An 18110-nucleotide genomic window follows, 5' to 3' on the forward strand; every position below is an offset into this window, starting at 1 on the left:
TGGTCTCTGCTTGTGTAACTACCAAAGACAATTTCACATTTTAACTCACTTAATGTTCTTAAAAACAGAAATTTATTTTATATCAGTTTAGGATGGCAAGCTAGTATAGTCAAGTAAAATAAACAGTAAATAGAATATTATACCTCTAAGAAGGTTAAAATTTCAAAAATTGCCATACTGTAATACTAATAATATTAGAGACTCAAAGGGCATTCCAAAGATGCCATATTAGGGAGCAGCATTCCTGGAGAAGTAGACAAAGATCTTAGGTAACCCATCTTCTGAACTTAGCCCCTGTAAAACATATTATTGTTTTGACCTTTTCAGCCTCATAAGAGATTAATTCAAGATTATTTTTGAAAACACCAAAAATATAAGAAAATATCAGGTAATATTAATTTGATTTAATTCATCTTTTGCTATTGTTTTATAGAACCAGTCACTGAAACAGCATCACCTAAAAAAACAGAAGAATCTTTTTATAATAATAGCTATAATCCCTTTAAAGAGGTACAGACTCCTCAGTATTTGAACCCATTTGATGAGCCAGAAACTTTTGTAGCTATAAAGGATTCTCCTCCCCAGTCTACAAAAAGAAAAAATGTAAGACCTGTGGACATGAGCAAGTACCTCTATGCTGATAGTTCTAAAACAGAAGAAGAAGAGTTGGATGAGTAAGTACATTTTATTCTGCTATCATGATAGGTCAGTCTCTATATTAACTAAAGAGATGCTTCTATAATAAACCTTTACATGGGTAAAAAAAGTTTTTTCCTCGTGTTAATATACAGTTTACGGTTAGTATCTATCTCATGTCCACCTGAATTTTTATGATCTTGACCTTTATTCTCCCACCCTCTTCCATGTGAATGTGTGTGCACAGTAAACTAACAATGGAGAGAAATATGTTCTTGGAATCTCTGGTTAGAATTTTAATTGTCTTTCCACAGGAACCCCATTACAAATGTCACTTAGGTGTTTTTAATCAATTACTGTAGGCATTATACTTCAATTAGGTTCTCTTGTGGGAACCAAATAATCATTTATGATAATTATTTGGTGAGGACAATTGTTCAGATTCCAAACAACAAGATCATAATTATAAAGTACGAATTATCTTTGAGTTAATCTTATCCAAATATGAATGTTATTGATTATAAGCTCATTATAAATAGAATGTTTAGGGCTGCCATTTTACTCAAATCTAGGGTGAGAATGGGGGAAGGGTATGTGCACATTGTATTCTGGAGGTATATAGTTCACAACCTGTGTGGCTGCAGATTGTGGCCCTGAGTATGTTAAAAAGCAACAGTAAAACTTCTACTTCCAGCCATGATGGATTAACACAGACTGGATATAGCTTCTTGTCTTAAACAACTAAAAAACTGAATAAAATATATGAAACAATGGTTTTCAGACATTGGATACAAATAACACAGAACAGTGTGATTTCTAAGAGAACAGAAACAAAGAAGATGAGCCCTATACTTGTCTTAGTTTTATTTACGGGAGAGAATTTCCAGCTCTAGTTTAGGGAGAGAGAACCCAAAAGTCCTAGTAATCTCCATGAGTTGAGGAGACAGTTTGGACTTTGGGCGTACTGAGGAGAATAGAATTGTGGACAGAGTTATCAGAGAAGAGAGAGCTACTCATACAAAGAGTTCCAGAGATCTGTAGAAGATTCCCCCTGAGTCTTTAGCTGAGCACCGATGAGAGCATACATAGAGGAAACATGACAGAAGCATCCCTGGGGTTCACCCAGGACCAAGAATAGTTTGTTTCCAAGCAGTTCCTAACACGTGGGACATCAGGTTGAGTCCTCAGAAAGGTGTTTTACTAATGTGGTGAGATTAGCCTAGACAAAAGACTGTTCTGGGCTTGCCTAACAAAGCTTAAAAGCAAGGCTCAAAACAATCAAAATGATTCCAAGTAACTTAATTGCATGCCACACAAATATACCAAAGATACCAAAGGGAATACCAAAAAATCCAGCACCCAAAATATAAAATTCACTATGTCTGACAACCAATGAAAAATCTATCAGGCATGTACAGAAGCAGGAAAATCTGACCCATAATGAGGAGGAAACTCAAGTCATTAGATATGGATGTAGCAATGGCACAGATGATGAAATTAATAGAATAGTAATTATATGTTTACTTGTAGTGAGGCTGTATGTATCTTTGTTTTCCTTAGAAATATGTGAATTTTAGTGTATTAAGATTATTTAGATCTTGGGAAAAATAGTTATTTCTTTAAAAATACAGGTAAGTATGAAAATCTTTCAAAACAATGGGGATATAATAGATTGAGAGGGAAATAATAAAAAGGCTCCTTCAGTGTATGAAAGTTGGGAGCAGTTGCTTTGTGTGAAGGAAGAAATGTCATTTTTTCCTGTGCATTGGTCAGCTCCTGTTTTGAGCAGTATTTTACTTCTAGGTTCTGCCAACTGTACAAGGGACATTGGTAATTCAGAGCATTAAAAGAATAGAGCAACAGAGTCATCAAAAAAGTCCAGAAACCACATCAAATGAGCAGTGATTAAGGTCATACAGACTATTTGACTTAGAAGAAAGATTATTTAAGAGAATTATAATAACCAAATTCAAATATTTGAAAGACTTGTTTGAAAGAATGAGGTAGTTGACCTGTTTTCTATTGCTCTAGAACTGTACTTCTCAACTTTTTCCCATTTTACATCACATGGCCTATGACTCTCACATGTGCTACATGCTTCCATGGTCCTGGTTAGATTTTGATAAAACCTAAAATGTTCCAGTTTGCCTTAAATACATAGAAATATATCATAGTAATCATCTGATTCCAAACCGAGGTTTAGCTCTCAATACTAATTAATAACTGTACAGGGGTTGGAAAAATTGGCTCAACTGTAGCTAAAGTTAGTGTATTTGCTTTCTTTGAAATAGCTAATGTGTGATGAAAATAAAATTTCTCATGGGTGGTGTAGGTGCTGAGTAATAGCCACACACCTACAGTATTTGAATGTAAATATAAACTTTAAGTACAAGCATTCAGTCATTCCAAGAGGCATGAGTATTACACAACACACACACACACACACACACACACACACACACACACACACACACCCTGCTCTTTCCTATTAACAAGTTAAAGAGACATTTAATGTTTGTTTAAACATTTAAAATGCCTTAATGAAAACTAAAATCAGAATCGTTGGGTGTTTCCTTTTGACCATTTTTTTTTTCCACATGAAAGTCACAGTCTTTACAAGTTTCCCATGAATAAAGAACATTCTAAATTGCTCAATCATCTGAGATTACCAGAGGGTGCCTATAAACACTTCAGCTTTTTTTTTTTTTAATAGGAATATATACACAGATTCTAAAGATTGCTCATCAGCTAATGTGAGAGTCCAGGAAGAACTCTGTTCTTTTTTCTTATCTTTTTTCTCTAAAAGTTTGTAAGTCTAACCACATTAGAAATCTTCCAAAATTTGTTCTTACTTCAGTAATAAACTTATGACCTTTCATCAAGTGAAAAGCCTGTATTACTCATCTTCCATTATCAAACTCTTCCTGCATCCTCTGACATAAACCTATCACAAATAGTGCTGAGTTCTTTGATGTGTAAAACAACCTTCAGAACCTCAGCATATCCATCAGCACCAAGAGCAAGTAAACACCCTTCAGTGCTAGTAGCACATGTCCTTTCCACTTAGCAATCACATGGGCTTCTCAGTTTTCTCTTGTTTGGAAGTCAGTTCAGCCATTCTAGTTAATGTAGCAAAATTGAAAACCAACAATCAAACAATATTTTTTTCCAAAACATTTATGAAATGTTTTGGGGTCTAGCATAAAATCATTTCTGGTATGGTTGTATGTCTGGTTCTGAAGGAAAGTTGTCATTAAATTTTATTCAGAGATAAATGTGGATTGTTTTTCCAAAGAAACATAAATTTTAAAAGTGAAAGGAAGACTATATATTTCACTGTACTCTTGTTTCATATTTTATTCTTTATTAGTATGTTTATTAATCATGTTTCTAATCAATTTATAGTTTTTCTTTCTGTAATTCTTTTTAACTAAGTTATTGCTTGAGTATATAATACAAGCATAAAAATAATTTTTCTTTATCCAAAGTGATGTAGAAAGCACTGAAATAGGAATTATGCTAATTCCTTAAATAGTATTTCTTTACAAAAAATATTAAATATTTTTAAAAATGCATTGATCAATAATTCTATATAACTCTTGTTTTTATAGAGAAGGAGGCAGTGTTGACAATCATATGCATAATAGATGTTATTCCTAATCACTTTTTTAAATAGTACTTTTTAATTGAGATATACTTCACATAACATAAAATTCCTTATTTAAAGTGTACACTTCAGTGGTTCTTAACTAATTCACTGTGCTGTGCAGCCATAACCACAATCTAATTCTACAACATTTCATCACCCCCAAAAGAAATACTTTACCTATTAATAGTTAGTTTCAATTCCTCCCTTCCCCCACCTCCTGAAAACCATTAATCTACTTTTTGTCTATATGGATTTGACTGTTCTGGACACTTCATATAAATATAATCGTATCCTGTTCTTAAAGAGTAGGAAATTCAGTTTTACTTAGAAATGTCTGATCCATAGGAAGGATCATTCGGAACCCTTAGAAGTAGAAGCTTCTTGTCTTACTTTGATTTATACCTAATGGGTACTAAATTAGGTACCCATTAGGTGCCTAGCACAAGGTTTTCTCACAGGCAAATAATAGATGTGCAGAGATACTTATTCCCTTAGTCTGTCTTGCAGTGAGGTGTGGTCCAGGGCAGCTGGAGACCCTGGTACTTCTGTTTTCCAGCAGCTTCCTATATTTTTACCCTAGAATGACATACAAATTTCATTTTTACTGCATGTGCCATGTAAAACAGAGTGAGAAACGTAGCTCTAATTGTTTCAAGAAAATTTCCATTTGATTAGTTTCTAGTTAATGATGAATCTTACCATCCAGCTTTGGAAATCAGATGAGTATGAGCTTTTTTCTACTTGCATTTACCTTCTTTTGACAAAGGATACTAATATTCAACTGGGAGGGAGACCTAAGTGGTTTGAAACAGGCAGAGACAGGAAGAAAAAGGACAATATCTAGTTATATTTGTATACATACTAGATAAGTTTTATAAAAGTTTCATGAGTACTGTAAATTAAGTTATATAAAGTGTACTGAGGAGCTACCTGTTTTAAGGGATTCTGTCATTTTTTTCTTTTAAGCACAAATTCTTTTTTAATAAAAATATCCTCTAACACATGTTTTTCTTGAAAGTAACCATATTTACATAACAAATTAATAATAATGATCATTGTAGTAGCTGCCATATTTCAAAGTACTATGCAAGCTTAGTATAGAGAAACCTAACCAAGAAAAAATTTTTAAATATCATCCAAGTAATTCATATAACTGAATTAATTCAGTTTGATTGACATGGGTCTGTTCAGTCCTGAACACTTAACATTAATTGGCAGGTAGTAAGTTTGGGTAGAAAAAGTTTTTTCCCTTTTTTAAGTTTTGGGGTTAAAAAAATTATGTTTTCAACTTATTTCTTTATATTTATCTCCCTTCAAACTACTTTTAAAGTTTGAAAACAGCTGTATGAATCTCTCAAAATTATCAGGAGAAATAAGATTGTTGTAAGTGTGAAACACTTAAAATAGTACCTAGCACAGCATAAACACTTTATTAATCTTAGTTAATAATGTTATTGATAAGCCCTCCATTCTAGGCTGGATATGATACCTTTTATACCTCTTTTCAGAGAGAATGTTCAGCTTTTTCTGAACACCTAGTTATTTTAACATTGTTCCTTGCTTTGATTTCCCCCAAGTTCTTCTGCAGGTTGTAAGCATGGGATGTAAATACATCAAGTATATCTTGGTCACTAGGCAAGAATATTTTGTTTTGAAAAGCAAATTTTCAATTATATATATCTATTTCCTGTTCTTTTTCTCTTGAATGCACAGACATAAGAAGAGGAGAGAACACAAGAAATAGGTTTCTATATAAATGCCAACCCCCCCCAGTTAAAAGTAACTACCCTGACCAGAGTTGAGAGACATTCTGTGGCTGTACCCTAGCTCAATAGAAAGGAATCTCATGACACTAATTGTTGCCATGAGTACAGAGTAAGAATGACATCACAAGTATGATATGTTTCCCATCTCTGATCCATATATACTTGGTACCCAGTCTCATGTGATTTGACTATCTATATATAAATTCTTAAGCAGAGGTGTACATAATTGGTAATTGGTTCTGAGTGAGTCTTGTACTGTTGTAGTTAAAAGAGCTTGCATAATTGAAACAGAGGACTGTTACCAGTACAGGCCTTATATATGACTAGGTTGAATGATCTTGGTATAATCACTAAATTTGGGTCAGCTGAACCTTAGCCTTATAGACTCAGAAATTTTATTCTTTACACACAGAGTTCCAGAGAACCAGCTGGTGTGGGGGGCGGGGGGCGGGGGGGTGGAGAATGCAACAAACTAATAAATAAGAACCAGGATAACCATTTATTATTGTGTAATAGGAAGAATAATCATCATCTATGCCAGATACTTGTGTTTATGGGTAACTAATGAGAAAAAAACTCATCTCCTCGTAGAGGGAGTTAACCAGGAAGATTTTTTGCTTGGGCCTAGATTAGGTAGAGGAAAAAAGCCTTCCCCAAGAAGTTATAAGCACACAGGCCCACCCTCATATGGATTTGACATTCTATTGGCAGGATGGTCTGGGATCCTCCAAGCCAAGAAAAGAACACACAAAATGACCCCTGAAGCACTTGGCAAATGCAAACATAAAACGCTCTGAAGAGAGGCATTTCCAGCTCAAAATGTGCACAGTTTCCTCAGATTAAGCCCTGAACTTGAAATCTAGAATTACAAAACATACAAGGAAAGAATTTACTAAGAGAAAGCATCAGGAGACAAAAGAAACACTAGGATTATACACGCAAAAACTTCAGATAATAGATTTATCAGGTAGAGACTTTAAAGTAAATGTTTAAATGATTAATGACTCAAATCTCTATACCTGAGGTATTTTTTACATGGTTGTATGAAGAAAAATGCTTATCAAAATTTGAAATTTATGGATAATTCATGGAAAATTCTCCATAAACTAGATATCTGGTTTAATGTCTAACATTAAATTAGACACAAATGAAGAGAGAAAAAGCTAATTAGATCATAGATGGGAGGAAATTATTCAGATTATAGCACAGAAGGAACAAAAATTTGTAAAAATGTGAAGGAGAGAGATTAATTCAACATACATCTAATAACATTTTCTAAAGAAGAGAATAGAGAGGCTATCAAAGAGATAATGGCTAATAATTTTTTAGAACTAATGAAACATAGGGGCGCCTGGGTAGCTCAGTCAGTTGAGCATCCAACTCTTTGTTTCCACTCAATTCATGATCTCACAGTTCATGAGATCAAGCCCTGCGTGGGGCTCCCTGCTGATAGCATGGAGCCTACTTGGGATTCTCTCTCCCCCTCTCACTGCCCCTCTCCCACTCATGCATGCACTGTCTCTCTTTCTCTCTCAAAATAGATAAACTTAAAAAAAAAAAAAAACTAATGAAACATAAATCTTCACACTCAGGAAATATAAGGAACCTGAGACAGGATAAATGAAAAGAAATCCACACCTTGACATATCATAGTAAAATTGCTTGAAACCCGAGGAGAAGATCTTAATGGCAACCAAAGATAAAAGATGACTTAAAAAAGAGCAATAATAGGCTGACAGTGGGCTAATATCATCCAAGTGCTGATATGAATTAACTGACTAGAATTTTCTACCCAGCGAAATTATCATTTAAGTGTGGCATAAAAACATTTTCAGTGCCTGGGAGAATTTACTATTAAAAGAACCTCGCTGAATGGACTTATAAAAGATGTTCCCTAATGAGAAGGAATGAAATGCAAGGAAAAAAAATGATATGGGGAGCATAAAAAAGCAAATCAATATTTCCACATCTTATTTCCTTTTTGTTTATGAAGAGTATATAGGATTTACTATTACTATAAGCATTTTTCTAAGGATTTATATACAATTGAGCTAAGTGTGACCTTGCATGAAAAAAATTTTTAAATACTTTTTAAAAGGAAAAAATTTTATTAATGATTAAAAAAATAACAGCTTAATAGTGATTATTTCCAAATTGTAGGTTCTCACTAGTTTGAGTGTCTCCTTGTCATTTTCAGTATTTTTTAGTTTTATAAATTAACATTTTATTAATTTAGTTAGGAATAAAATATTTTTAGATTAACATTTAACAATAATTCTTCTTTCATTTAGATCTAATCCTTTTTATGAACCTAAACCAGCTCTTCCTCCAAATAATTTGGTAAATCCAATTCAAGAACTGGAAACCGAAAGGAGAGTGAAAAGAAAAGCCCCAGCCCCACCAGCCCTCTCACCAAAGATAGGAGGAGTAAATGAAAACATAGTTATTTCTGCAGGAAGAGATCTCTCCACTTCTCCTAAGGTAGGAGTTTATTCTTAGTAAAACATATATTATGTTTAATCTTTTCCCCCCATGCAGTTTAATTCAAATTAAGAAAAGTCATTGTTTGCTATTTTTGATGATATTTTAAAAGTACAAACCAAGTAAATCTGTTATACTGTAACACTGTGTATATGTTTAGGAGCCTGTAAGTTTACAGAACAGTATAATTGGATAGTTTGGATTAAGATTTTTTTAAATGCTGTTTTGAAATCAGAGGAAGAAAGACATTCTAATTATAGGAATGGTGCTTTAAAGAAAGAATACTCTAAAGCAGCTAAGTGTGAGGAATAGTTTGTATTGATACAGAAGAGGGAGTAGAAATCATCCTTTGAAAAATATACTGGAAAGATTAAGGCCCAGTGCACAGAAATGCCTTTTTTTTTTTTTAAGTTTATTTATTTTGAGAGAGAGAGACAGAGACAGGGAGGGAGGTAGGGAGAGAGAAAGTGTGCACGAAAGTAGGGGAGGGACAGAGAGAGAAGGAGAGAGAATCCCAAGCCAAATCTTCACATTGACAGTGTAGAACCTGATGTGGGTCTCCAACTCACGAAGCATAAGATCATGACCTGAGCTGAAATCAAGAGTCAGATGCTTAACCGACTGAGCCACCAAGGCTCCTGAGACATGCTTTATTGAAGAATTTCAATATTGCCATTTTGATTTATGTCAAGTTAAAATTTTGGCCTTATTGTCACTATCTTTAGAAGTTTTAATGCATAATTATCACATGGAAATATAAAAACACGTTTTTGGAACAAGTCTAGAGCTTTTAAATGATTTGAATTCAAATAGTGTGATATCTTGTATGTCTAAGGTAGAAATGTTGGATTTAGCAAGTTTTTTTAGGTAAGTAATTTTTGCCCATCAACTCATGGGTAATTTGTTATTGTTATCATATACATAATTTAATTCTCACAGGTAGGTAAGGGAAAAATAAGATGAACTTCAACTTAGTGGGGTAAAGTAAAGGTCACAGGTCCCCCAGCCAGTAGAAACAGGATTGGAACTGTCACTTTCATTAGTTGTGTGATATCTGGGCCATACTCCACCTCAGGTGCCTACTGCTGTTTTTCTCAAGCACACTAAAGTTCAGTAGTTTCTCTTGGATATTTCAGTTCATTTTTTGTTTTTGTGTTAAATGGTAGAGTCCTGAAATAGTTTGCCCGTATTTTCTTTTTTTTTTTTTTTCTTTTTTTTTTTTTTTTTCTTTTTTTTTCAACGTTTTTTATTTATTTTTGGGACAGAGAGAGACAGAGCATGAACGGGGGAGGGGCAGAGAGAGAGGGAGACACAGAATCGGAAACAGGCTCCAGGCTCCGAGCCATCAGCCCAGAGCCTGACACGGGGCTCGAACTCACGGGCCGCGAGATCGTGACCTGGCTGAAGTCGGACGCTTAACCGACTGCGCCACCCAGGCGCCCCGTATTTTCATTGTTTTAGTGAGACAGTAAGTTCACTGAGGTTTTCACTCTGGTATCCTAAAAGTCTATCTCCAGGTGTTTGTTTTTATATCAGGTATTTTTTAGCCCTGTAACTTTAGAGGGAGAAACTCAGACTAGATTTCCATCTTCTAATTGGCTATGGAAGGTGGGAGTGGTGGCACAACACTATCAACAAAAGCAGCAAATGGTAGAAATTAAAGCAAAGGAGATGGCCAATTTCAGTGCCCATGATACCAAAAAAAAAAAAAAAAAGACAGTAATTGGGGCACTAGTAAGAATCTAAGAATCAAGAAGCTTTATAGGTCCTTTAACCATTCTAACTGTCAAGAATACCTAAACCTATCCCTTGTCTCCCCAAATCTCTACTCCCTGCCCCATTCTCTTCTATAGTTTGTCAGGAGTTTGAAGCTAATTAAAATATTCTAATCTCTTTGTAGGAGAATGAAAAGGAACTTAACAGTGCCTCTTGGATGCATTTATCCATAAAACAACTTGAAAAATATGTATCATTATCTCCTTTGTATATATAAGAAACTGGACTTTAGTTAAGTAACTTGCCCAAAATGATAAAACTAGTAGTGACAGTGCCTGGATTAAAATTCAGGTCCTTTGAATCTAAAACCCATACTTTGCCCACGGTGCCATTCTACCTCTAGAGAGCTACCTCTGGTTCCCCAGTTCCAAGTTGGAACTCTAAATACATTGTTCCATAGAAACATTGCTACACCTGGTGATTAAGTTCTGTTGTAGTGATGTATAACATAGCTATTTTTTATATTATTATGAGGATAGTATTCCATTGAAGATCTGTCATGGAATAAAGGATATTTATAGGAAAGGCATCATGCTTCTTTTAGAAAGTGCCTCATTAAGCTCAGACACAGACAATAGAAATGCAATCAGTCATATTATCCACAATAGCACATTCTGCTGATCTGGGAGTTAGTTCATGTTTCTCAGTTATGTGAAATACAACTGTGAAAAATTAATTTAAAAAAAGATTGCTGATATTAAATTAAAAAAAAGAAAAGAAAGTATATAACGATGTATAATATAATACCTATTGTATGTATAAAGTTTTATTTAAAAAGCCTTATTCACACATACATTCAGAACACACATAGACATACACACTCATGTACACTGTGGAAGGAATTGTAAGTAATTTAATAGTGGGTACCTTTGAGGAGAAGGATATGCAAGACTGAGGAAGGCATTTCTTTTTCTTTACCTGTCTGTATTGTTTGAATTTTGAACCTTACATATGTTTTACTTCCATTTTTGTTTGTTATACTAATCAAAGTTACTGAGTAATGAGATCGTGGATATTTTTGTTGCCTTCTGTACAAGGTACAAGATGTACAAGGTACAAACTAAGAAAGTTTATCCTTCAGAATAGAGAAAATCACTCTTAGTTTTGACAAGTGGTATTAAATTATTTGATGGTGGCCTGGGGTTTCATCAGTTACCTCAGTGTTCTACACTGAAGACCAGGTATAGAGGCCTAGCAGCAGAACGCTGGCTCCCCTATTCTGTTTCCACATCAGAAATCCATATTTTTTCATTTTATATGTTGGAATTCGTGTAAGATTTCATTAAAAAAAGAAAATGGACCATTGCCAAACCCCCCAAAATTGGAAACTACAAACTATCCAATTATGTATGAGATAAGGAAGATTAGAATCAGTGGCATACTGACTGATAAAAAATGATAAATGGCAGCTGAGAAAACACAGTAGTATGGGGCTTTTTCATCATAGGAGTAGATATATGTGTGTATGTATCTACTAGTAGATATGTATGTATAGATATATATCTTCTGGTAGTTCCTGAAGACTGTGCTATATTAAAGCTGAGTAAAATAATGGACCGTTTTGTCAACTTTCAGTCAACATGATCAAGTCTTACTGTGTATTATATACAATATTCTGTAGAGGAAAGTAAGAAATTATGTTTTACATCAAAACATTTCCATTAAAATTATTGAAGAGTTTTAATGCTTTTAAGTTATGCTCCTTGCCAATTACTTTCCATACTTATAAATTGAAAGGAGATAATAGTTAAATTAAGCTTTTGGGAAAAGCCAAGTTCAAATTTTAGCCAAATAATAAAAGGATATTGCACCACAATTTTGTGTAACAAAATGCCAGACTGTACTTAGTGGTAACTGACTGCAGACACTGAAGAGCATTCAATGTCATAAAATGACAAGGGCTCAGCCAGATGATTAATTTCCCCACCTGGCACCTGAAACTACTTATTTTTCAGAAAATTTATGAAAAAGAACTAAGATCAGAATTTAAACAAACAAAGTGATAATAAGCATGTACTTATATTACAAATAAAATTCAAACTACCCTGAAGGCAGCTAAGGACCCTTCAGTGTCATAAATCTGTATAAACTCCACACTTCAGACCATTGATTTCTGTATTTATAAAATAATAAAATGTAACACTTTTAAAGACAACTTAGGAAAGAAGGCCAATGTGTAGAGAAGTTAAATATATGACCGTTCAGTAAAATAAAATGATAAGTTAGGCTCAATGGTGCCTGACCATCATTTACTGTGAATGTAAGTTGATAAATATATAACTCTGAACTCCTAGATATAATTCATGCAACATAGTAAAAAGTGCAATTAAATTATGAGAGTGAGTTTAGGAACATAAACAACATGGTTGCTAGACACATCTGCTAAAGTACATTATTAAACAGTATATACCCAATTCCATAAAAATCAGAATATATGAACAGCCAACTATCAATGAATGACAATAAGGAATTAAAATAAACTTACATTTTTATAATAGCATAGAGAAAAGCTCCACTGCACACTTGATGATGAAATGAGCTTAGTCAAGTGGAGAAGCGCTCCCTCAAAGATCCTGACTGATGAAGCTCCAGTGATTGACAGTGATACTACTATCCACTTATTCCATCTCTAAAAGTGAAAATCCTACCCATATCTCAAGCCCAGTTAAATAACTCAGGCCTCCACTTATAGTGTTACCTTTTTTTAACAAGTTCTGGCAAAGTCCTAAGGTTTACACTTGGATGTTTTTGAACTTGAGTACAGATTGCAGTAACTATGGGAAGCCCGGGGTTAAACTAAAGTCAAAATTACACACAGCAGTTCCCTTGATTGGGACAAGCAGCAAATTCAGACCACAACGCCAACACCCTTTTCAGCTTTTGCACATAAAGATCTCCTAGAAAGTTCTTTATCCCCATTTCTATTCTGCAAAACTGCAGAATTTTGTCTACAAGCCATTCATTCTGAAAAACAGTAAGTCCACAATCAGACTATTAATTTCCTCATATGTACATTGAAAATGTCTCAAACTTTCCAAGAAAAATAATAAAAAGCACAAGGATCAGAATGTAATTGAATGCAATGATGAATACACAGTTGTTTTGTAAAATAAAATGCCAAACTACATTCAGTGACAATGGGGTACAGGCAGTGGTTAAGTTATGTATAAAATTTTTACTTGCTGGAATACCTTACCAGAATAAGTTGTTCCTCAATAATACTGACTAAACGGGGCACTCCTGTATGCATCACCTGTTATATTGGTTAGTACTCTTGGTTATAAGTAATAGAAACAAGCCATTTGGTTGAATTTTTTTAACTTAAGCAAAAGGATAACTTGTAATAAAGACCCAAGGAGATTTTGCAGAACCCTAGGCAGAGGATACAGCTGGGCCTCAGCAATCAGCCTTAATTTTATCTGCTTCTCTCACTGGTATATCTTCAGTCTCCTGTTACCTTTTTACTGATAATTTATCTTGTTATCTCTCTGCAAAATAGTTTATGTTCTAGAATTTCCTGTCTCCCCCGTGCAAAGCTACCTACTTCTTTCACTCTGGCTGATTTTTGCTTAAGGTTAAGAACAAATTACACTGAAGGGCACTGGGGTGACTCCATTAAGCATCCAGTTCTTGGTTTGAGGCTCAGGTCATGATCTCACTGTTCAGCAAGTTTGAGCCCCATTTTGGGCTCTGGGCTGATAGCATAGAGCCTGCTTGGGATTCTTTCTCTCTCCCTCTCTCCTTCTCTGCCCCTCCCCACTAGAGCTGTCTCTGTCTCTCTCAAAATAAATAAATAAACTTAAAAAAAAAATTACACTGTATCAACTACTTGTCTTAATATGTGTGTGGAACCTCCCAGAATTATTATTTTTTAAGATCTTATTAATCAAACGAGTCTCTGGTTAATGGAATTTCAGTTGGAATTAGGATTATCTGTGGGCAGTAGAAAGCCTCAAATGCATTTTGTTTTTTTCTTTTAAGATTTTATTTTTTTTAATTTTTATTTATTTATTTTGAAAGAGAGAGAAAGAGCATGCACATGTGCATGCATTGGGGAGGGGCAGAGAGAGAGAGGGAGAGAGAGAATCCCAAGCAGGCTCTGCTCTGTCAACCCAGAGCCAGACATGGGACTTATATTCATGAAACTGTGAGATATGACCTGAGCCAAAATCAAGATTCAGACACTTAACCGACTGAGCCACCTAGGCACCCCTTTAAGATGGTATCTTTAAGCAATCTCTACACCCAGTGCTGGGCTTGAACTCATAGCCCTGAGGTTGACTTACATGCTCTACTGACTGAGCCAGCCAGGTGCCCCTCAAATGCCAGTTTAAATGAAAGAAAAATTTATTTCTGTCTTTGAAAATTTTAAAGGTCCAGTGCTGATACAGTAGCTTCACAAAGGCATCAGGGACCCAGTCTCCTATTTTGCTGACCCACCGTGCTTGGCATGGACTTCCAAGATGGCTACTTGAACCACAGCCAATTTGCCCCATTCCAATCAAAAAGGAAAGGGCAAAAAACAGTCCTATCTACCTCAAGCAAGGAACACTAGAAAATAAATCTTTATTCTGGGTAGTTGTATTACTCAGTTAAAAGTCAAGGGTTATATTACTAAAAAAGTAGAGTACAATCAATATTAGGGAACAGCAGGCTGTGCCATTGATGTCTATTAAAAGGTGAGTTTTAGGGGTGCCTGGGTGGCTCAGTCAGTTGAGTATCAGACTTTTGATTTTGGCTTGGGTCATGATCCCAGGGTCATGGGATCAAGCCCCTGTGTCATGGAGCCTGCTTGAGATTTTATCTCTCTTTCTGCCCTCCCCTCCTCTAAATGAATGAATAAATTAATTAATTAATTAATGAGTTTTATAGTATAGATGCAAATGAGCCCAAATCTTGGTATCTCTTCTATGAGAATGCCTACATAATAATTGCTTGAAATAGTCATTTCTTTAAAAAATTTTTTTTAAAGTTTATTTATTTATTTTGAGAGAGAGTTCAAATAGGAGAGAGATGGAGAGAGAGAATCCCAAGCAGGCTCTGCACTGCCAGCACAAAGCTCCGTGCAGGGCTTGATCCCACACACTGTGACCGTGACCTGAGATGAAACCAAGAGTCAGATGCTTAACTTGACTGAGCTACCCAGGCCCTCCTTTAATTTTTATTAGAGAGAGAGAGAGAGAGAGAGAGCAAGCATGAGCCAGGGAGAGGGAGACAGAGACAGAGACAGAGAGAAAGAATCTTAAGCAGTTTCCTTGTTCAGCATGGTATATGATGTGGGGCTTGATCCCACCACCTTGGGAATCATGACCCAAACCAAAATTAAAAATCAGATAATCGACAGGCTGAGCCACCCAGGTACCCCAAAACAGTCATTTTTTTAAGTTTATTTATTTATTTTGAGAGAGAGAGAAAGAGAGTTCGCTAGCACATCAGTCCAGAGCCTGACGTGGGGCTTGAACTCATGAAACTGTCAGATTAGGACGTGAGCCAAAATCAAGAGTCAGACCCTTAACCGACTGAGCCACCGGCTGCCCCTGGTCATTTTAAAATGACATTTGAAAACAATCATAGGTCTCAAAAGAAAATCGTGAAAATATTTTGCAACTGAGCATAAAGAAGGCTAGGAACAGTACTACAATAGAATACAAAGACAAATAAAAATCCACAAATAAACGAGAAACCCAAGCTAGCAAAACTTAAATAGTATTTACTTTAAAATCAGCTCACTGCATTTATGTAATGATGTCTGAAAGGATATGGTAATTTCCAGAGCTTAAAATTACTGGTGAGGATATTGAGAAACATTCCCCCTTTTTTGGCACCTGCAATATCAACTCTTAAATATATGGGGTGCCTGAGTGGCTCTGTGGGTTAAGTGTCCAACACGATTTTGGCTCTGGTTATGATCTCACTGTACATGAGATCGAGCCCTGTGTTGGGCTCTGCGCTGATAGCACAGAGCCTGCTTAGGATTCTTTCTCTTTTGCATGCATGCTCTCTCACTGTCTCTCAAAATGAATAAATAAACATTTAAAAAATATATTTAAAATATATTTGGACATACATACTGCAGGGCCTGGACTAGAATGAGGCAAGAGAGGCTTGTAGGGCACAAAATTCATAGAGGCACTTCTCTCCTATTGGTGTAAGTGCAGACTTTACATGTTCATCACCCTAAGAGTGATGCCTCCTTGAATCTTGTGTTCTGAGGCACTGCCTTGCCTCACTCTAGTCCCAGACCTGTTGTACCAATGAGGCAAATTTGGCAGACAAATGTGCAGTAGCTGTAACCCACTTAAAGGCCTTTGCAAACTGGGAAAATGAGCAACCGTAGAATCAAGAACATCTCTAAGAATTTGCCTCTTGATTTTTCTGACTGTATTTAATGGGAAAGATAAAAATGCTGAATTTTGGTTAAAAACAAACAAACCATGATTAGAACGCTTGACTTTTGAAACCAATTTTGTACAGTAATTAAGTGTGATTTTGAGAAGTTGTTCTTTTATATTCATATATTCTGGAGTAACCAAATTAAAGTGTCTGCCACAGTTTTCCAACTAAGAATTGAATTGCCATTTTTTTCTTATGGAGATAAAACTGTCCCCATATAGGAAAAGAATCTGAATAAGGTAAATAAATTATGTGTGTCCTTTGATGATAAAGAATGATTTACAAGTTTGGCTGATTTGCTAAATGCTTTGTAAAGGCTAAGCAATTAGCAACAAATGGTAAACTGAGTGTCATTGATGTGTATTGGCGGGGTCACTTTAGGATACATTACTGATGATAAATGTGAAGGAAGCACCAATTAGCTTTCCCTTTACTGCATCAAGAAGAGGAAAATATCTATAGAATTTGAACAGATTCATACAAACTATGATAGAACCCTTCTCAACTGCCAGTACTGGATAAAATTTAGTCTATAATAGTAAGAAACAGACAAAATAAAAAATGAAAAGACCCACAACAAAGTGCGCAGCAAAGCTAGGGTGAAGCAAGAAAGGCAACTCTAGGCTGTAAAATTTGAGAAAACACTAACTCTTGAAGTTATGTAAGTGCTAACGTGGCACTTGTTTAAACCCAATAGTTAATGTGTCCTTAAATTTTGGCAATGGGTGCATCATTATTAAGGAGATATACTCATTCCCAGTGTTACACATGAGCCTCAAAATGAGTGCCTTCTTAAATTTTGTGCAAAAACAAAAAATTCTTAATTAAGACCAATCTTAATCATTGGAGCAAATGACCTTCCATAAGACAAACTTATCACAAAAACAAATTTAAAAAAAACTAATATTTTTAGTGTGAATAAACTGGACATTCCATTAATAAATGAAACGAGTAAGTAGACACCAAAAATAATGATCTGAGGCAAAATGTTAATCATAGATTATGATATCTAGATAAAGAATATATGGGTTTTATTGTACTATATTTGCAACTTTTCTGAAAAATTTCCCCCCACATGGTGAAAGTAATAATTTGAGAATAGTAAAGAGCTCTTGGATATGAAAAGACAATTTAAAAAATTTTAAATTATATATAGCTGATTGTATGTTATAGAACATCCAATTAGTGAATAAGAAGACAACCTTGAAAAATTCTCTGTAGAATTCAAGGTGAAAAGTAAATTAATTAAAATTATGGAGAGAAAGTAAAAATAAAGACTAGAGTTAGAAAATTCAGTATATTTAAAAATAAATAAATAAATAAATAAATAAAAGAGGTTAGAGTGGGAGAGAGCCAAAACATAAGAGACTCTTAAAAACTGAGAACAAACTGAGGACTGATGGGGGGTG

The 18110-nt window shown here is 34.9% G+C and overlaps 1 protein-coding gene across 18 annotated transcripts in view; it reads left to right on the forward strand.

Annotated features, from left to right (window-relative positions):
* The window catches only part of EHBP1 (EH domain binding protein 1), a 368736-nt gene that overhangs the window by 187093 nt on the left and 163533 nt on the right, over positions 1 to 18110 (forward strand). For all 18 annotated transcript variants that reach the window (XM_042981497.1, XM_042981498.1, XM_042981500.1 and 15 more), the window contains 2 exons: positions 434 to 674; positions 8343 to 8532. In XM_042981497.1, coding sequence (XP_042837431.1) covers positions 434 to 674; positions 8343 to 8532 — 431 coding nt within the window. The remainder of the gene's footprint in view (positions 1 to 433; positions 675 to 8342; positions 8533 to 18110) is intronic.

The sequence above is a fragment of the Panthera tigris genome, chromosome A3 (assembly GCF_018350195.1).
Source record: "Panthera tigris isolate Pti1 chromosome A3, P.tigris_Pti1_mat1.1, whole genome shotgun sequence".
Taxonomy (NCBI): domain Eukaryota; kingdom Metazoa; phylum Chordata; class Mammalia; order Carnivora; family Felidae; genus Panthera; species Panthera tigris.